Source organism: Lactuca saligna, chromosome 1 (assembly GCF_052625555.1).
Source record: "Lactuca saligna cultivar CGN05327 chromosome 1, ASM5262555v1, whole genome shotgun sequence".
Classification (NCBI taxonomy): Eukaryota; Viridiplantae; Streptophyta; class Magnoliopsida; order Asterales; family Asteraceae; genus Lactuca; species Lactuca saligna.
Window position 1 is genome coordinate 107,798,814 of NC_136417.1, and position 22,576 is coordinate 107,821,389.

A 22,576-nucleotide genomic window follows, 5' to 3' on the forward strand; every position below is an offset into this window, starting at 1 on the left:
TAGACATGAGTACTGTTTATCACCCACAAACTAACGGCCAGAGTGAGAGGACCATACAAACCCTAGAAGATATGCTAAGAGCCTGCGTAATCGATTTTGGGAAGGCATGGGACACCCATTTGCCCTTGGTCGAGTTTTCATACAACAACAGCTACCACACTAGCATCAAAGCTTCCCCGTTCGAAGCCCTATACGGCCGAAAGTGCAGATAACCTCTGTGCTGGGCTGAAGTGGGTGACACACAGCTAGCGAGAGGACAAGAAACGGACAACACTCTTACCGGGCCAGAAATCGTAAGAGAAACTATGGAGAAGTTTTTTCAGATCCGGGAACAACTTAAAGCATCAAGAGACAGACAAAAGACCTATGCGGATAAAAGATGGAAACCCTTGGAATTCCAGGTTGGAGACCGTGTCCTACTAAAAGTCTAGCCCTGGAAAGGATTAATACGTTTTGGAAAGTGTGGAAAGCTTAACCCAAGGTACATCGGACCATTCGAGATCCTTGCCAGGATTGGTCTGGTGGCTTACAAGCTTTGATTACCTCAAGAACTCCACAACGTACACCCTACCTTTCACATATCAAACCTAAAGAAGTGCTTGTCCGATGAGACACTCGTCATCCCTCTGGACGAAATTGCAATAAATGAGAATCTCTAGTTCGTAGAAGAACCGGTAGAGATCATGGATCAGGAAATCAAAAGAACTAAACAAAGCCGCATACCTATTGTAAAGGTCCGCTGGAACGCCAAACAAGGACCTGAGTACACCTGGGAACGCGAGGATCAGATGAAACAAAAGTACCCGCATCTTTTTCCTAACCCGTAAACTTTGTCTTAGATTAAATTTCGGGACGAAATTCCCATAACGGGGGGATGATGTAACAACCCTATATTTTTCCAACGCTTTGTAACACTTAAAAGTCAAATACAACGAAACTATTTGGAATCAACAGAATTAACCCCAAACATAAAGTATTCAAAAATCTAAACTTGGGATGCATCAAATGTTAGATTTCATGTCAAGAATTCTGAAAACATAAAGAACATTCGAAACCGGTTTATAATAAAAGAATTACGACCATTAGATATTTCACGACACACTGGTAAGGCATTAATTAGCGTAAAAAGTGAGATTCCAATAAAATGCATTTTAGCCTTAGGTATCTAAACGAAATTCCTAGAGTTCGTTAAACTGTAAACGTGCATAAAAAAGATCGCCTAGATTGGACCTCGTATGAAGAAGTTACGAATTTTTAACGGATTTTAGCAGTCCCGGCCTATTAAAAACATAGCATTAAAAATAAAGTCAAAAATAGCCGACGGTGTAAATGAAAGTTGTAGAGCATAATCTCACCTACGCGTGGATATAAAGAACGCGAAAATCAGAGCCCGTACGTGAAAGTTACGGAATTTAGAAGATAGAAGCCAGAATTACGCCCAGCGTACTCAAGCGTACTCAGGTGCAGGGTCAAGTCCCATCGGCTGCAAGCTCTATGCCTAGCTAAACCCAAGTTGTAAGCCATGACGCGAAGTTACGCCCAACATAACCGAAGTACGCCTAGCGTAACGCGTATGTCCAACGTACTCCGGTCGTACGCCCAACGTACTTGCATTTTCAGCCTATAAATAGAAGGCATACGCTCCGGATTTTAGCACACCTCTCTCTAAGTTTCACTCACTCTCACACACTATTACGTACCAGAGACCATTCCAACACCCTCGGTTCCACACTCAAGCCCCCGATGAAGCCTCTACGCTACCGAGATCCCTGAGAAGCTCGAAAACGCAACTCTCCACAGTTGAAATTCTGCTTGACTCTAGTCTCACTCTCATCAAACCGAACAAGTGAGTTCATACCCCTACTTTTCAAGTCTTTTCATGTTTTAGGGGGGGGGGGGGGGGGAGGGGAATACAAGTAAAATATAAGAAAACGTATCATTTTATTAATATAAATACAACATCTATCTTGTTATTATTCGATACCAACTTCTTACCTTACGTATAAAGTATAATATTCACCAAGTCATTTTCACCAAATGGAACATACTTTCTGAAAAACTATAATGGGTATATTTTACGGTTTATTTATACATTCTTACGTATACATCTTGAAAACGAAATACTTTCATCTAAAGTGAAATAAAGGCTTTCTTATCATAAATCTATTTATACTAAGTAAGGTGAGATATTCAACTTCAACGTACTCCTAAGTATGCATTTCAAGTCCTGTATTATAAACCATAATCTCTTAGAGGGAGAGCGCGATACTTGTGTATAGATCTATACGAGATTGACAATCTCGCACCTAAACTGTTAGCTACAGTTAGACCGGCAGGTCTGGGGTGACAAATGTCATAACACTACAACACCTGAAGAATGTTGTTACAGGCAGTCTGTGTCAATAGTATGGTTATAAGACTCACACGAAAGTATAAAAACAAGCTTGATTTACGAGTCTCATACATGCATTCAATATTTACATTATTTTGTGTACAAAATTCATCTTTATTATTTAAGTACGAAAGATACTAACGCCCTCAAACTCTGGGAACTTTTCAAACTATATGTGGAAAATATCGGATTTTCTGGAAAACCTCGTTCAGCTATTTTCTTCCAAAGAACATACTTTTTCAGTACAAAGACACTTATGAACTCACCAACTTTATTGTTGACACTCTTTCGAAACCACTTGTATTTCTCAGGTAATCAGTAATACAGGTAACTACCAGCTTTTGAAGAAGGAACTCTAAGGCATTTATTATCAAACATTTTGAATCATCAAATTGTAATATTCTTTCGATAACATGTATAACGCAACAATGTACGTTTTTATTATATATATGATGGTTGTGTTACTTTCTTTACAATATTCAATTGTTGTGATACTACGTGAAGTCATCCACCCCCGAATGTTTCCGCCATTCTGGTTTGGGGGTGTGACATCTAGGCATAAAACACACAGCCTAATGCCAAAACTCAAGAGCCATGCTAAAAAACATAGGTGAAAAACTTGAAATCGCACGACCTATCTTTAGACTGTGTGTTGTCGAGGCAACTCCCCTATCTCAAAAAACAAACCCACGGACCATGAAAAAATTGCATGGACCATGTTTAAATCGCACGGGCATATCTTGCTTTCAATCGTGCTAAAAAATACTCTATCTTACTCATAGTCGTGCGTCTCCTCCCCTCTATCATTCTTTGATCGAGAACCCTCCAAACCCTAGTCTAGGGTTCGATTTCTTTCAATTAATCAGAGATTAAGAAACACATGTATGTTGTTTTAAGTTCCTAACTTCATCTCCTTCATCATCTAGGTCGAATTCTCCCCATGGAAGTGTAAAATCGTATTTCTCATCATAAACCCTAGTTTTTGATTTGTAAAGTTTGAATTGATTCTTGTATTAAGTTTCAAAATTCTTGTATAGGTTATTCAAGAGCAAGCTTGGGGAGGCGTTTTGGAAGGATGATTGGAAGCTTTCATCTTCGATTGGGTATTTCACCATTGATGATTTCAAGCTTTTCTTGAGGTTGAAGATGAACTGAAAAAGTCAACCACACATCACAAATTCAAGAATTTAACTTACATTCCTTCCATATCTCAAGTCTTATGCATTAATCTTAAGATTATTTGAATAGAATTGTTGAAAATATGTTCATATGCTCTATATAGTTATACATTTGTGTCTTAATTGGTTGCCCTACCCTCTCCGAGAATCGAGGACGATGCTTAATCTTAAGCTTGGGGAAGGGGTTTTCTTTGTATATTAGGTTCTTGTTTTTTTTATGCATATTATCCAAAACATTTCAAAAAAAAATTTACTTTTTTTTTGTGCATTCATTTTCAAAGCATTTAAAAAAAGAGAAATAGAGATTTTATTTTCAATTTTTTTCCTTAGTTTGCATTTATAAAAATTCCAAAAAGATTTTCTATTTTATCATTTTTATCTTTTTTGCATCAATATATATATATATATATATATATATATATATATATATATATATATATATATATATATATATATATATCAATCTACAGGAACCTAATCTTCTTGAACCAGTTGAAGTGGTAAATGAATCATGGCTTGAGATTAGAACCTGTTCATTTTTCATTAAAAATATTGATGCAACCTAATCACACACGAACACATCTCCCGAAGCTACTTGTGCAAAACAATAAATGATAAGGTTATCAACATCGAAGCATAACAACATAATAACAGGGATAAGTTGGCCCTTGGAACACACGACTGGTCTTATGAGTAGTAAGTGCTCAATTAGACCCAAACTCCAAATTCAAAAGAACCATAAAAAACATAAAATTTCAGTGACTCGAATCTTCCAGTGCTGTAAAAGTCTTCTCTACCTATTCTCTTCTAAATATTCTACTTTTTTGATAACTGAAAACTGAAACACATATATCACTCAGAAAATTAAGCAAAGAAACAAAAAAGATGCGACTTTCGGTGTTGTTTGCAAAAAAAAAAATGTGTAAAAAACAAACCTAATCCTTGACCCTCAGTTTGAAAGTCCAAAGAATGAATCAGAATACCTCCCCTCCTTATGAAAGAAAGCATCAAAATACCTTCCCCTCTTTATGAAAGAAATAACATGAAATTAGCATGCGTGTTTTTTGCTTGGAAGAAAATGTTCGATCCCTGACTCCTCGGTATATAAAAGATAGATTCAGAAAACCTCAACGACTCCTCGGTAGTTCTCCCAGTCGGTTAGTCTCCTCGTCTTCTTCAAAGAGGCATGAGTATTTCAGCTAGTCGAGGAATATTGCCGCTTCTTTCTAGTTTCACTTTTCGGATCAGGTACCCTTCCTGTTCGACTACTTTTAGGGATAAAATTATTGGCTGAGTGACATATACCTTTAAGAGTCGGAAAAAAAATGATGCCCTGTCCAATATTGCCGCCCTGGGCAGTGGCCCAGTTCGCCCCGCCCTTGGGTCGGCCCTGCAAATGGAGTTCATACTATCTTGTGTTATTTGTAGTTCCTAGAAAGCCTCATATATTTTTTAAATAAGTTGAGTAAGTATAATTGGACTAGCCATGGATGCTGCTTAGACAATATCAGGTGCATGCATGTGATGCTCTGACAAGCAAGGGAATCGAATTTGGAACACATGTGCATGCTTTTCTTTGAATCATAATTAAATTTCTTTTTTGTTTTTTTACAACCTGATTACTCGAATGCTATAAAACTTTCACATGATTCCTGTAGAATCTCTTGTAGTATCGACTTAGTCCAAAACATTATCTCAGTGGTTGGTGTTATTTGATAGTTGTAATGCAGTAAAATGGGAGCTGACAAATAAGATATTTTGATGTTTGAGAAGGGAATATATGAAGTTCTCCCAAATTGAAATGTTTTCTTAATGGTTATTTGTTAAATTCAACTGTTTTGAAATGTTAGACAAAACACTGATTTTTTGTTGTGTTTGTTTTTAGTGAGGATGGAGGATAGATGCTACACTTGATTGTGGGACAATCCCTTTGCTATATGTTCACAATTTCTTTTTTGAAAATTTAAATGTAAGTTTTATGCAGTAAGAAATGACCAAATCAAAGTTTTTTTGTGACATTCAAACATGTTTATATCAATGACTATAATGTTCGGTTATTTAGCATGTCTACATCAATAGAACTTGTTCATAAGAGCATACTCTTTATATTGAATATGTGTTTTGGTTGTAAGGCTTAGTTTCTGTATACTTGTGTAGGTTGTTAATTGTAACATAGTGTAATTTTGGATGTAAGCCCCAATGGTTATTTTCACAATGCTGCGTTATTTAATTGATTTAACCAGGTCATATAAGCCTTTTTGTTTGTAGTAGTGTATTGAATTAAATTTAGACATGCATGTCTGTAATCCAATTCTTTGGGATAACAAAACTGTAAAACAAAAAGCAACTTCATTGCCATTATAAAACCTAAACACATCTGAAAAGAAGACGGCTTAGAACCAAATGGCTTTGGTAGCTAGCAAACACTAATTTCATAGTAAAATCAAGACAATGTAACCTATGATATGGCTTCAAGGATCTTTTGACATATTTGTTACCACAATCGTAAATCCTAAGCTTCAAGTAGTCACTGCAAGAAAACATATATTTGATAAGCTTTCGTTTGTGTATTTTTATTATTAGTTTCAGAACATAAAAATACCTTAGGGGCCATCTTCCATACGCTAGACTTCCTTTAAGGGAAAGCTCTGAAGTTCACTAGCTTATCTGAGTAAAAGAAATATATTAAAAAGATTTGATAATGATCACATAAAGTTAAAACATGGAGTGTCTATCATTGAAAGACTATAAAGTTATGGTCTTATATGGATATTGTGAAAGGGGATTTTAGCATACTATCATTTTAGTAATGTGTTGAGTTTGAGTTCACAGGTCCTAAATATGCATGATGCATCTATTTATATCAAATATTGGTCAACTCTGATGGATAGCCCTAGTAGTAGCATATATATTGGTGGTGGAAGAAATTGTTGTTCTAGCAACTTATGGTTATATAAGGAAACAAGTATTTCTCCATGAGAAAAATCCAAGTCTGATATCAACAACAATGTGTTGGTTGTGTGATCTCCATTATCTTCTTGCCAAACAAATACTAGATATAAAACAATACATAATAATTAATGATTATACCTTTAAATCGGGCACCATCTCTAACGAGGTGACGATCCCATATTAACAAGTCATCAACATGAATCATAAATCGTTCCATGCTTAGGAGGTATTCTCCGGTTGTTAACTGAAATCCAGTGAGATCTCTACCAATGATGTGATTCCATGACTTGTAATAACTCAAAGCAAGTTTTTCTTCATCCGTAATTCCATCATCATACACAAAACTAACCCCACATTCTATTGCCACTTGACTAGTTCTATCATATGGTTTCTTACTCATGGTAATAACAACATGGTCACCACCTTCCATCTCATTCATCCCAAACATCCAATGGCTTAAAAACATCAAACACCCTCCATCAACAGCGTCGATGTAGTGCTGGTATATCCAGACTAGGTTCTTTGTTATATTACTAATTTTTATCATTGGTGTATATATGGAGTCACCTTCTCCAATTTGCAACGTATTCACAAAGCAGAAATTCAAGCCTATGAGCTTTTTAGAAGATGATGGGATGGTAAATGATATTGATGTCCCTTGGCTTCTTTCCGTAATCCAATTCGGCATCTCGTTGCCTTCAAAAATTGTGCTGAATATTCCAAATTCGTAATACATCTGCCAAATACAACCAATTTTTGATCAATCACCATAATAGTTCTATATACACATATATTCAAACAAAGACAGATAGTTTGATAGATTCAAACCTGGATTTCAGATTCCTCTATTCCTCTAGACACACTATCAGTTCTTAAGCGTCTTTCCTTAAAAATGTTTAGCTCAATCCAGCCTAAACAACGTAATAACATTTTCTCAGCACTTGCCATTGGTTGGATTTTTACCACACCTTCAATTTCAAATGATGATGGGGCAAACATTCTCCACTCTATATAAAACTTGAGTGGGGACATATTTTGATCAAATAAAACCTTTCGTAGTGCAGGCCTATAATCAGAAACAAGCATCAACTCTCTAAGTGTATGTGGAGGGTTCTCGAGTGACATCAATTTTTCACAGTTTTGCATGCTAAGTATCTTAATCCTAGGAAGGCTTCTCACACAGCTGGGCAAGGAAACTATAGGATTGTCATCTAAATATAATTCTTCTAACATAAATAGGGAACTGAAGTCGATGGGAAAGGATTCTGTGGACAATTTGTTATTCTGAAGTGCTAAGCTTACTAAAGATCTCGGTAAAGAAACCGTTAATAACTTCAAATCACTTGGTATGGCCTGCTGAACTACAGAGAAAGTGGTTATTGTGTTTATGCTAAGGCTAGTAGTCTTTAGCTTTTCTGATGAATCCATATCCCTAGTATTGATTTGAGATTCACCGAAATTACAACCTTTTAGCAATAACATTTTAACCTTCTTTAACATGCTCATGTTTCTTGGAAGTTCTCTAAGCTTTTTGCAGTAGCTAAAATCAATGAGGACAAGTTCAACACATTGCTCAATAGATTCACAAACTTCAACCAAATTGATGCAGTTTGTAACTATTAGCCTTTCAAGTGCAGGGAGTTGGTCAAAGCCACCCAGACTATGAAGCTGTTCACAGAAACTTAGGTTAAGAATCTTTAATGCTCCAAGCAACCTTTTATCTTTTAAGCATGATCCATCCAACTGTTAGGAAAATAGATAAGTTAGAATAGCAGTGAATTCCATCAACTCAAAATGAAAAAAATAATAATAAAAGGACACAAGTTACCTTTTGCCTCTTCTGAACTCGTTGTGGATTACTATAACAAATGTCAAATGATTCAATAATATTGCTATATGACATGTCTAGGGAAACCAAATTCTCCATAGGTAAGTTGAGAGGTATAGACTTTAAAGGGGATCCATGCATACACAACCACTTTAAATCTTCTGGAAAATTCGCATAAGACCCACTAAGTTGCACAAAATTGAGTTGTAGTAGAATGAGACTATCCATGTTACTCAATACATTTGTTTTCAGCTCAAATGATGCACACAACTTCTCAGCTTTCTCAAGCCTTCGCATGTCTAAGGCAAGGCCTAGAAGATTTCTCATATCCTAAGAAGACATAGGAGTGAAAAAAGAGATTTAAAATAAGTTAATCTGACAACAGAATATACTTTAAGCATATATAGATAATACATAGTCCTTTTAATTTGGCTCTTACTAAGGCCTTGCACTTTCAAAAATCTACCCGATTATAGCTTTCTACTTTCAGTTATTTTCTTATTAGCATATTATACTTTGAAAATCTACCCGGCTTATAACGACAAAAAATGTTTTGTATTTGAATGACATTGGTATAATCGGGTAGATTTTTAAAATACAATGATGTTATAGGAAGAAATGAAAGTATAACATTATAAAAAAATCAAATCCGCCAAAGTATAACACTATTTTTTTGCATTAAACTCTACTATCAACAAGTATGCAGGACATCTTACCTTTTTTTGTTTCAACACTTTGAGTGACTCCTCATCACACCATAATCGACTTCGCTTCCATGGCTTGTGAGGTGATTCTTGATATACCACGAATCTTCCCATCTTTTGTAGCAATTGATGCATCACCAACTCGTTATGCCATCCAATGCTTAAAAGGCATCTGTCAATGAGATTCGTGATCCCAGATATTATGTTTATATCACATGCCTTTAATATTGTTTCAGTATCATCTTTATCTCTTCCAACAAAAAAACAAGCAATGTGCTTAAACAATTCCTTATCATTTTCCAATGGCAAAGAGTCAAAGCTTGACCTCAAGACATTATTTATATGGGAACCAACTTCCTTCTTTAGCCCTTTTACGGTATCTTCCCAATAAGCTACATCTCGATTATGCAGAGACTTGCCCAAAACTTCAAGAGCTAATGGATGCCCTTCACAATACTCCACAAACTTTTCTAAGACTTCTTCATAACCTGCCTCGGGCTGGTTGGTTGTGAATGCATGTAAACACAGAAGTTTTCGTGATGTAGACACATGTAAGCCTTGAAGCAAGTGCTTTACATGGTTGGGTTTAACATTCATTTTAAAAAGTGCACAGCTCTCTGTCAACCATGCATCCTTTGTTGTTATTATAATTTTGCTCCCCGGATAAAAACCCTTGCTTCCAAGCAATGCATCCAATTGGTTGACACTATCAATGTCATCAAGAACTAGAAAAACCTTTTTACGAGCCACAACATTCTCTATCTTTGAAGTGTATATAGAAACATCATCAGCTGGAATCGGACTTGTTTTTGAAATGTCATCACATAGCTGTTTTTGTAGATCAAGCAACCCACTAAAATTTTCATCACATCTGCTACTAATATTTCCAATATAGCTGCTAGTCTTGAAATCACGACAATCCAATCCATAGACAAATTTGGCTAAAGATGTCTTCCCGATACCACCCATACCCAAAATTGTGAGTATGTCTGTTGTATGTGAAGATGCATCTTTCAACCATGAGGTGATGAATGTAATGGAACTCTCCATCCCAATAAGTAATGGCAGAGGACTCCTCAAGTGTACACGCAGTATACGGTAGATATCATTAACAATTTCTTCGATGAACTGCATCTCTTGCCTGAAATTTGATTTTAATAACGAAACAATATCCACAAAACAAACAAAACTGGATTTGAAGATTAAATTTATCTAAGGACCCATATCAAATTGTATCAAATTAAGCTATAAGTTTTAATTAAGTTTATCCTATCAAAACGGTCATATTCACTTTCTAACAAAAGAAGTTAGTGGCTTGTAAGATCATCAATTATTTGTAGAATAAGCGGACCAGAGCCATCAATGTAATGCAATATTTCACAAACCGGCCACCAAACTTCATTATGTTGTAAAAGACTATTAAGTTTTAACATCGATGTGGTTTTGCATATATGTAAACAAATGTCACTGATAGGAAACTATCAGTTCCCAATTTTGTTTCCAAAAGCTTATAGAAGTATCCAATTGGTATATCAAAATAAATTAACTTAAAATTAACAAAAAGAAATAAAATTAATGCAGCTAATGTACATATATGAACTATTTTATGAGATTACATGATTGAAAAATTAATATTCAATTTTAAGACTATTTTTAATCCAATTTATTTACATAAAAATACGGTTGTTTGATGATAATGAAAAAAACTTGTTAAATGCAAGATGATATTGACTTTTCAATTTTTCATGCCTTAATGAAACAAAGGTGAAGGAGTATGGAAATATGTGGTTACCTGTCATTTACATATTTCCCTTTTAAATCTGCAACTTCTGTAAGTGATTTACTCCATTGCTCAATCTTTTGAGCCCATTTACTTCTTTTATCCGCCTTTGTCTCACCCTCCATCTTCTGTCTATGCTTATCCATTGCATCTCCAAAGCTACTTTGTTGCTTCCTGACATGGGTGGGCTCAACATGATAAAATATGGGAATAACAACATGATTGAATGTCCTCCGTTGCTCAAGGATCAACACCAGTTCATCAAGACACCAAGTGGAAGTGGCATAATTTTTGGACAACACGATAATAGAAGCCCTAGATGCTTTAATGGCACTCTCCAATTCTGGTTTCAGATCTTCCCCGATTTCAATCTCTTCATCGTCCAAGAAGGTAGTGATTTTGGCATCCATGAGGGCCTTATGAAGGTTAGTGATAAAGTTATGACGAGTGTCAATACCTCTAAAACTTAAAAATACTTCATATATATGACCATGTGTTGATGATGAAGATGAACATCCTTCAGAAAGTTCAGAGAGAACAACCATTATGAGTTATAAAATGGTATGAGTGATTAGATACGTGACTTATAATCAAGTTAAGAATAATGGATGCACCAAGTAGTGGTTTTTATGAAGGGAGTCCAAGTCAACAACTACTATAAATAACACATGTTGTATTTGTCGACATTAGTATATGTAAGGTTTGATTTACTTGCCAACATTATCTAATAACCATATTGGAATACTGTGGTTGATCAATTCTAATACATATGTTTTTCATTGTTTTTGGTATTTTTTTATTTTGTAATTTTTACACTTTGTATTTTGTCCAGCTCGTGTTCATGTTTATTTTATAGAACAAAAAGTCCACTGCTTAAAATAAAATCTAATAACCATATAGGCATATACTTCAAAAGCTTTTTAAAGAACATCCCACTTCCAAAAAACAATGCCCAAATTAATTGTTGAATTTTTTGACTGCCAATGTTTCAATCAAGTTTCCGTAAAAAAAAATCGTAACGGTTTAATTTTAATCTAAACTGTAACAAGATATGTGAAACTAAATTCCACGAAACCGATACCAAAATCATATTGATTGTTTTTGGAATGCTGGAAAAAATTCGGGGACAACTCACAATGGTTTTTTTGGATTTTAAAACCGATTACCTATTTTAAAAAGATTTAAAGTAATTTTAGTTAAGTATTAGGAAAAAAATCCTAAAAATTATTATTGAGAAGTGATTCGTATACAATAATATTTTGCTATACACAACAATTTATGCATTATAGAGTTGTACAATACAACACTTTAAAGCACAAATTGTTGTGTACGAAGAAAAAAAATTATGTACGAATCAGTTCCTATTATTATTTAGCATGCCTAAATTATTATTTTTGTAAAATATATATGAAACTCAAGTTTGTTTCTTATAAGACTCTCTCATGCACATGTGAGATACACTAATAACATTGAATTTATAAAAAAAAATACAATTGAGTTTTTTTTCTTTCACATAAGACCACATCGAATTAATTTTTTTTAAAAACTTAAGTCTTTCATACTTCCCACTATATTTAGTTTAAGTAAAACATATCTATCAATATTACTCTAGAAATTTATTCTTGCTGCTAGACATAGGTATTATTATAAATGCAGTCAACTACTTGGCTTTTAATAAATTGTTCCATTGGCTGTTCTAAAAGAAAAAATTGATATAGAAAAGTCATATATGTGGGTTCCACAAAAAATATATTGAGATATTACAGCCATATTTAGTGGGTTCTACTAAAGAATAACTATCAAGATATAAAAGTCAAATCTGATGAGGGCTCTACCAAAGATTTTAATAATTGAACCAACTTTTTTGTATTCGTAAGAGTTACACAATCTAAGGAAAAACAAATTAACAAACCTTTGGCAACCACCATTTCCCTAACCGAAAAACTCGAAGAGAAACACATCAACAATTTGCATTACCTTAAAGTTGTGATTAAAGAAATGCTAAACCTCAACCTCTCCTCTTCGGCTACATCTCCCGATCTCCGCCATTTGTATGCCCCAAAAACCCGGTTTATGGTGGTTGATTCATCAAAGAACACTAGTCTAGTCACAAAACAAATGAATCTAAGTTTACAAAATATATATTTGACAAACAAAAAAACTCAAAATTGTGAAATCTGTTCTTCAAAACCACTTCATAACATTCATACACACACTGCTCTCCCTAGTGCAAAACCTTTTTAACATGGATAGTCTCTAAAATGGAATTTTTGCATGCAGTTAAAAGTTAGACATTAGCTTTTGTCTTATGTCAAACGGTTATAAATGAATTACTAACGAATATTTTTTCTCTCTATCTAATCTATAGCTATTACCTTGTTAAACTTATAAAACTAACTTGTAGCTTGTAAATTCATATATAGCGCCGATGATCTAATAAATTTTCAAACCGATCAAAAATTTTACAATTAAAATGATTTTAATTACATTATAAATAATTAAATTTTTAAATCCAAATCCATGGTTGATATTGAATTTTCTAGTAACAGGGGAATACCCCTTAAACCAGGACTCTTAGTATTCCCTTTTTATTAACTAATCTAATTACTATTATTAAATAATAATAACAATAATAATAATAATAATAATAATTGTTATTATTATTATTATTTCAAAAAATAAAGAACAATAACTAGGGGATAATATAAAACCAAGAAATTGACTTTTATATCACGGGCATCTATTTTCCTAGAAGATAGAGTACTGAAGTGACAAGCTTGATATTTGCACACGGGAGCATTAATTGATCGCATTTGTTATTATTTACAAGTTTATAACATGGGAAATCACAGTTATAAAATTAATTAAATTTTAATAGTTAAAATTTAAAATTATTAATAACATATTTTAAATAAATTATTAATTAAGAGGTTTTTTTAATTATATAAAATTATAATCATTGATTTAAATAAATATGTAAAATTATATCATTTTATAATTTGTATTAATTTTATTTTAATTTTTATTCTAATGTTGTTATTTTAATGTAATTAGATTGAGAAATTTAAAATTTGAAATTTGAAATTGGTGAATCAATATGCTGACAAATGGTATGTATTAATTATAAGACATAATAAAGTGAAACATGACAAAAGAAAAATAAAATTTGCATTAATTATGAGGCTTAATATGATGACACATGTCAAAAAGAGATTAAAAACTACTCTTTTATTAGAATAGGGAGATTTATTTTTATTTTAAATCTAAATATATTAAGGTGCATTTGATTTCGTTTGGTTTTAAAAAAAAAACTGTTTTATTTTTCAAAAATATATATTCAAAAAGTAAAAGTTGAATTTTTACTTTCAAATTTTAATGAAAATTTAAGAAAACGTATTATTAGAATCGATAGAGTTTTTATTTTTCACTTTAAAAGTTTAGAAAACATTGGAAATTTATAAAAATGATTTTTCTAATTTATATAAAATTTGGAAAATAATTTTTTTTATTTTTTTTTTGAAAATTTTTGAATACTGAATTGTAACATCTGAGGCACCACCACAACAAGACATATCAAGAATGTACGCTGACTTAGTTTAGGGCAAGCATCATATTCATCTTCTAGCATATCTTCTGGACATTTGTAAGTGTCCAAGACTCAATCTTTGCAAGATCTTTGGATTTGTCCCATGTTCTTCATGTATTGGTGAGTTGGGGTGGTAAGATCTCATAAAGTTTGCAACTTTATGAATGTATTGGACATTTGAGGAAGTTTGCAACTTTATGAATGTATTGGACATTTGGGGTATTTGATGCTAGGGATATGAAGTATGAGTTGGTTTTATAGCCATGCATGAGGTTTTCGGTCAAAAACCTTTATTTTGACCTAAAATGAAGTCAAGACATGCATTGGACATTGCTTACGTATCTATATAGGAATACATTAAAGATAACATAAATGTTATCTTTAGGATGACCAAGCTAACGATCACTAACCAACCTAGTGTTAGACCTGGGCCCTCGCCCTCGTGGTCTTACATTGGGACTATGGTGCTTACCGCTCTTGTACCAGGTCCAAGTCCATACGACAAGTTTTGGTCTATAATAAGCCAAAATAGAATTGATCGCTCCCTACGGTGACAAGTGTAATGCTTAGGGCATTATCCTTTATTCTCTTTGTACTAATAGCATAGAGGACCATTATTGGTGCATGATCCACCAATGGGATTTCCCCACATCCTTCCGGTCCAGATTGGACAAGGGAAACCGTTGGGATCATGCTCAACAGATGACAAGTGTAACATTCGAGATTTTGTATGTTTCCTTTTTAACCCTTAATGCAAAATTTTCTATCTTTTTAGTCCCTAGCTAGTACGTGGGGCGTACTCTATGAGTACGCTGAGTGTACTAGCTCATCAATGGATCACGAGTTCACCCACGTACGTGGCAGTACGCATTGCGTACATAATGTAGAGGCAAACCCTAATTTTTAGGGTTTGTGCCCTATTTAAGCTACTTATAACACCCTTGGACCTCCAAATGAATAGACTTCATCCCTCTGTACCATAAGATCAAAAACCTAATTGTTATTTGTGAAATTTGAGCTTGAAAGTGAGTTTTGGTGAAGTAGAAGAAGAACATTTAGAGATTGCTTGAGAGTGGCTTAAGGTTGTATATCTAGAGTCATCTTCATCTTAGAAATCCATTTGAGTTACAAAAAAAAAAAAAAAAAAAAACTCATCTTGATGGTTCTTTGATACTAGATCCAACTTAGGGTGTTATTTATGCATTTTTTTGGGTCTTTTAAGCCATATTTGAGATTATGTTGCACTACAGAAGCCACGGAGGTTAGATCTTAGCATATTTGAGGTCCCTTGTCCATAAAAATGCAACCTTTATGAGTTATTTTGGTTCATGCATGTGTTAAGTTCCTTGTTATGGTTCTCTTTGAGTTTTGGGTCTTATTAAAACATGCATGGGAGTAAAGTTGCCAACTTTACGTGTTCAGCCACCATTTAGGATCAGATCTGGCAGTTTGGCATAATGGCTTAACTGATTCAGTGCTTAATGGGTTGGTTTGGTTGTCTACGGAGTATGTGGGGCGTACCCAGCTTGTACGCTGCATGTACTGGCCCCAGATAGACGAGGTTGCACATAATGGCTTAACCGATTCAGTTCTTTTAGGGTTTGGTCCTTCTTAGGCCATTAGACTTCTGACTTTGGGCCATGGATAAAGTATGGGATTTTTTTGGAATTAGGTCCATGATGGTTTTTGGGCCACATTAGGAAGTTGGGCCATATTGGGCCTTGGGATGCCATTTAGGAATTTGGACCTTTTGAGCAAATGGGTTGGGCCTTGGTTTTGGGCCAAGTAAGGAAAAAGGGTAAAGTTGACGTTTACCTTGGATGTTAGACAAGTAATCTAGATTCTTGATTATGGGTTGAGATTCAATTATTAATTGGATATTTTTATTTTACGGTGTTAAGATGAGGATTTTCTAGATCAGCAGTCTGAGATCTTATCTGAGAGATTCGACACCTTGAGGTGGGTTTCCTTAATTTGTTTAGCGGTCGAAGGAACCAATGTCGGCCCATGGTTTATTATGCTTAGGATGCTAGTTTCCTGTGTGACTCTGCATGTATGTTTTCTTATATATTTACCAGGCGGAGCCTGATGATTATGTTGTGTGTTATTTATCTTTTTGATTTTTGCATGTTGTGACAACCCAAAGTTTATTCCGTTACATTACCCCGTTTCCATTAACGGAATATTCCGCGTTATAAAAGTTCTGTTAATTTGAGGCCGTAAAATAAATAAATGTTTTATTTATTTATATTCCGTGTCGTTATTAGTCGTAATATACATTTCCATATTAATCTTTGGAAAAAGGTTAAATTTTATTACGACCACTAAATCGGGTGCGACCAAAAGCCCCGTATAACGACAGTATCGGGTAGAATTCCACTAAGCCCCAACTCGAACCCCTATATAAGGGGGAGTGGACTTCATTCCACTCTTTTCCCACTCCCATATCACCCTCTCTCTATACTCTCTCGCATAAATCACATTTTCGACTCAAATCCGCAACCAAACGCCTCCAAATCGTAAGTCTCCTTACCCTAGCTTATTCTAAACATCCTAGATTATTGTTATAGCCCAAAAATCAACCATTTAAGCTGTGGAAAAGGAGTTTACGGCCCAAGATCCTCCTTAGGCCGTAAACCCCTTAAATGAGGCCAAAATGACCCAAAATTGTCCCTTTAAGCATAGAAACCAATTGGGGAATTAGCCTAGGAGTGTTTGAACCATAAAACAATCATTTTTGGGACACAAAAGAGGGTTTACGGCCCAAGCACATTCTTTGGCCATAAACACCCTCTAAACTTATAAAATCAAGTTCCAAACACTCCCAAACCACCCTTAGGCTTACTACATAAATTAGGGACTTGCTATTTTGGGTTTAGAACATTTAAACACATAATTTTGTGGGGTGAAATGGAGTTTATGGCCCAAGCACATGCTTAGGCCGTAAAAACCTCCAAACCATGTCAAATGGTAGTTTTAATCCCCCCCAAATGGCCTTATACCTTCATTATAAATCACTAGGATTGAAACAAGGGCTTAAAATTCCATAAAACCAAGAGTATAGGAGTTCATGGCCGTGAACTCCCATAGGGGTGGTTCATGGTCCGTAAAATCCCATTTGGTCCCTTTAAATGCATTAAATCTACTCATACAATTTAGATTTGGACCTAGCAAAATTCCACGATCGATATTAAGCCTTTAAACATCCTAGACACTCTCACCATGATTTTACGGCCGTAAACTCATGGGGAGTTGTCCTAGGGCCGTGAACTTTATATATAGAGTTTACTCTTGAAGAGTAAACTCCATTCCTAAGCCATTCACACCCTTAAATGTTACCCGGGACACCCCAAACACTTAACCAAAGTGTTTTCTGCTCTTTAGGGTGCATATACTTGTTTAATTAGTAATAAAAGTACTAATTGTATGTGAACATATGTTATCATATGTTAAATAGGTCATTAAGTGTGTCCAAGTCTTTACTTGACACCGAGCACCTAACCGGCACCTCTGTCGGATCCACTTATACCAGGTGAGTTCCTACCCCTGAATGAACCTTTTAAATGTTTTTACATGTTTTATAGGGGGGAATACAAGTTAAACATGCCCGTTATCATATCAATCATATGTGATTGATAACCCGCATGCACAAGGATTTACCACACTGTTAACTGTTTTACTGAGAATGATACTATAAATGGTTTTTCTAAAATGTTTTTCACTGGTTCAAATCTCTTACTTATATTGTTTTATCAAAGTTTTATTAAAACTAGTTTATGAAAGGTTTCCAAGGAATTTCTAAGTGTTTTCAAACTTATTTTATAAAGAATACCAAGTTGTGATTTCTTAAAGTATAAAGGTTTTCTAAAGTTTTCATTAAGATTTTGTTATATACTTCTGCATGGTTAAACACTTATACTTGTTAGATGCTCCTTCACTCGTTAGATGCTCTTACTCACTCGTTAAACACTCCTACTTCGTTAAGCACTTCGGTTAGTTAGATGTATGCCTATGCTTGTATAGATGCATGTAAATAATGGTTGAAGGACTTAGGAAGGTTTGTTCGCCCTATTTCCTTTTCTTCGTTGAGATGTGGTCTGGTGGGATCGACTGTCCGTCCAAAGGTCATTTGACTATTAATTATATATTATGTATACAAGCATGGACATATAGGTTTACTCTATTCAGTTCATTTATGAGTCTCTACCTCTAGTTCAGCACTTATATATGAAACCCACTACCCACTATTTGGGATGCATCTTCGGGACACAACCTTCTCCGTCGTCTAGTTGGTAACCAGAGTCTCCTGTAGGGAGAGCGGACATTGTGTGTATAGATCTATACGGGATTGACACCCCCGCACCCTGACTGCTAGCTATAGTCCACGGCCCACCAAGCCAAGGGGTGACAAATGTCATATTTTATAGACGCTTGTAGGGCGTCAGGTACTCTAGTGTCGTTTAGTATGGTTACGAGTATCCCTGGTTGCCTTATAATTCATGGCCTTAAGGTAACGGTATTTCACTAGCAATTTACACTGTATGCTGGAAACACATTCTCAGAGTCACACTGTTTTTAGACCTTGCAAGCTGTATCTTTCATTTGATACTGTTTGCGGTCTGTATTCTTTGTTTCAGACCTTACTAGCTGTATCTTTCATTTGATACTGTCTGGGGTTTGTATTCTTTGTTTTAGACCTTACTAGCTGTATCTTTCATTTGGTACCGTCTGGGGTCTGTATTTCCTTTTGTTAGACTGAGCCAGGCGTGTCGTTCGTTCGATACTCTCCTGGAGTCTGTGATTCCTGTTACCTTAGTCAGCAGTCCTCACCGCTGAGGCATATGTTATTTCCCTGATTTCTTTTGCTTTCTATATAATCAAATTCTGTATTTTGATAATGATAGAAATTATGGGAAAACTACTTTTTACCACATGACTCCGTCCAGTCTTGGTAGAAGACTACTTTTATTAAAGAAAATATAGGATTTTCTGGAAAAGACACTAATGTAATGGATACCCAAAAACTACCACTTTTATTAAAGTTATTTGATTAAAATGACACTAAATAGTTATGAACTCACCAACATTTGTAAAAATGCTGATACTCGCTTTTTCAAATAACTTGTATTCTCAGGTCAGCATTAGACAGGTACATCCCCGGAACTGTTGATGAAGATAGCTTAGTACCATGTTGTATTTATTATATCTACTTGTATTACTTTGATGTATTGTAATGTAAAACTATTACTATTAATTCAATGGTTGTTGTGCTTTGATTACTATACTGCATATGTTGTGATACTTGACATGACGTCATCTACCCCAGAACGTTTCCGCCGTTCCGGTTTTGGGGTATGACAGATTGGTATCAGAGCATTGTTTATAGTGAGCTAAGTATATCAATTCATAAAAGATATACAACCTATAAATACATAGGGATAAAACACTCTGACCAAGAATTATACTTTAAAATATAACCATATTTTACCAAAGTATAAGAACATCCAGAATCTAAACACTCGAACACAAGTATCACAAGAAGAACAATAATAAAAGTTTTCGGATGTTGAGCATTACCGTCAAACCTGGGCAGTTATGTAATCGTAAGATGGAATAAATATAACCTGATCAACTACATTTATTCGAGATGCGATGAACGTGTGCTTGGGAGTGGTAGTGGTGTTGCAACAGGTCTGAAACTTACCAACTAGGAATGCTAGAGCCAAACATAAAGTTAAAATACTATACGAGTATTTTAGAACACTAAAAGACTCACATTAATCCCAGAATCATAATCAGAAGATAAGAAACAAACAATTATTAAAATACCATAAGGGTATTTTAGGATCCATAACTAACCTTGTGTGAAGAACTAAAAAGATCCTTATTGATATACCTACAATTACAGAGAGTACACTCCCAAGGTTATATATAATAAGGATCCCATAGGCTAAGAATGTGTGGTTTCGCCCTATTTCCTTTTCCTCGTTGGGATGTGGATCTAGAGTAGTATCACATATTCGAAGGCCTATCGGATCTAAGCTATATATGATTTGTATACTTTGTGTAATCGTAGCAGGACTCGATATGGATCACTTAGTGAAATGTTAATAATCTCTTAGGATTCTTTAGACATTTCCATTCTCGCACGATCCCTGTAGAAAACTCTATCCACTTCAGTGCTTGACAGAAGGGTTGATTCCAACCCCGAAGAGGTTCATTTGGAAGATTTCCAGCTCGGAAATGAATGAACTAGGTCGAGACTGTTGAATTCACCAAGTGCCTATATCTTTTAGGGACATCGGTGAGAGATTCGCCTAAATTTCCGAGATTTCCAGTCATCTATCATGTAGTGATGACACCCAGAGTCGGAATCGGAAGTAAGGCGGAGTAGAAATTTAATATGTCTATACGAGAAGAGAACCCTAGGTAACTACCCAAAGGAAACCAACGCCGGTCCCAGTAAAGAATACGAGGCAGATAGAGGGAGACAGTACATGGAACCCGAGAAGTATCTTTTCCTTGTGTTCGTCACGCTAATACACCCATAAAATAATATAATTTAGTGAGTTAGTGGTTACACTACTCACGCTACGTGTTAGGTAAATCGCCTTGTTCCCGTTGCTAGTAATACGCTTAGAGCGGATCCCCACACCTCTGTTGAGGTTGTTTAGCCATAAGTCTTCATGAGCCTCTCTTTCCGTGGTTTCGTTCTGAACTGTTCTCAAATCTCTCCAGGCCGGAGAGTGAAACCTTTCCCAGTATAAAGGTAACTTAGTAGGAATGACTCGCATCGTATGGCCTTTCTGATACTCATACTCCTACCTTGAATACCAGGACTACATCATAGGGATGTAGGTCGACACTCAGACAACCAGTACCTGAGGCACGGGAAAAATTTATGCCTAATACAGTCAGGAAAGATATGTCCAGGGTTAGCCATCATCTCTCATTATCTTGTGTCCCTTTCCGTGTAGGAAAAACCACGCCTCCAAAGAAGTGTAACCAGTCCACAAGCAAGAAACCTACTCTCCTATTCGATGAAGCTACGTTTCAAGCTGCAGTCTCGGCAGCCGTAGCAGCTGTCATGGCTCACCTGAATGCTAACAACGTCAATGTTAGCAAGGGCCCTGTCGGAAATTCCGACCCTAGCAATGGACAGCAACAACCAACCTCTGCATACCCAGCCACCCAAGAACCTCACTCAAACCCGCTGAAGAGAAAGATTATGATCGAGGAGGGAAGTACCTCGGCTCATGGACCTTCCGAAGGGCAACGAGCTGAGACAGTCAATACTCCTGTCAATCCTTCCCTCCCGACTTCAAAAAGACCATACCTAGGAAACCTTCCCCACTGCAGCAAGTGAAGCTACCATCATCATGGTATATGTCGGGAACTCTATTGTGCTAGGTGCCACATGTTGGGGCATACTGCTCACGTCTGCAGAACCCCGGTTGAGTTCATTACATCAACCACCAATTTGGCGGCCAATCCAGTTTGCCGTCTATGTGGTGAAATGGGACACTTCAAGAAGGACTGCACAACTGAAGGAAAGGACAAGGACACAGGAGGAGCCTAACTCTACTACTTAGGGAGAAGCATCAAGGAACCCGATGAATTTTGGTACGTCTCTCGATCTCAGATAACTAACCGAAAACATTAAAAGACTAATTCTAAGTGTAATTATTTCCCATTAAGGCGAAAGTCACAGCACTGTTATAAAATTTAAAATTCATCAGGTAAAACTATAATGGCTAAACATATACGTTACGACCAGGTATAGTTGTGACAACTGCCAATTCAGGTCATTCTTGGACTCATGCATCTTTATAATAACCATTCATGCACAACATGCCATGACCTAGTAGTATAAATTAGGTCAAAAATCTTGCATAAACTAGGATCCAACTAAGGTCTAGGACTAATATACTTGATACTTACAATTCTAGTAAGTTGCTTAGCTACAATAGGAAATGCCAATACTATAATTAGAATAAAGCTTCAAGCTTTGTTATAATTGAAATAGGGTATAAAACTCTAAAAATAAATTAAAACATTCTAATTATACTTCAACATGTTGTTGAATATCAAACAATATTCCAAAAACCCTAAAGAGCCAAAAATCCAAAGTTATAAATTATAAAGCTTAAAAACTT

At 35.4% G+C, this 22,576-nt stretch overlaps 1 protein-coding gene across 1 annotated transcript; it reads right to left on the bottom strand.

The window, feature by feature from the left end:
• Nucleotides 1-5,845: 5,845 nt before the first annotated feature.
• Nucleotides 5,846-11,461, bottom strand: LOC145043055 (disease resistance protein RPV1-like). The gene is made up of 7 exons (XM_078991596.1): nt 10,847-11,461; nt 9,067-10,195; nt 8,351-8,680; nt 7,351-8,265; nt 6,661-7,258; nt 6,173-6,237; nt 5,846-6,100 (listed from the first exon to the last, which is right to left on the bottom strand). The coding sequence occupies exons 1-6, from the start codon at nt 11,377-11,379 to the stop codon at nt 6,206-6,208; spliced, it is 3,537 nt and encodes a 1,178-aa protein (XP_078847722.1). The 5' UTR covers nt 11,380-11,461; the 3' UTR covers nt 5,846-6,100; nt 6,173-6,205.
• Between the last annotated feature and the right edge of the window lie 11,115 nt (nt 11,462-22,576).

Excerpts from the sequence above, each read along its gene's own strand:
- LOC145043055 (XM_078991596.1), bottom strand. The coding sequence starts at position 11,379 with ATGGTTGTTCTCTCTGAACTTTCTGAAGGATGTTCATCTTCATCATCA. Across the intron at positions 8,681-9,066 it reads AAGTGTTGAAACAAAAAAAG|GATATGAGAAATCTTCTAGG; the intron begins GTAAGATGTCCT and ends ATGTCTTCTTAG. Across the intron at positions 7,259-7,350 it reads TAGAGGAATCTGAAATCCAG|ATGTATTACGAATTTGGAAT; the intron begins GTTTGAATCTAT and ends TGTATTTGGCAG.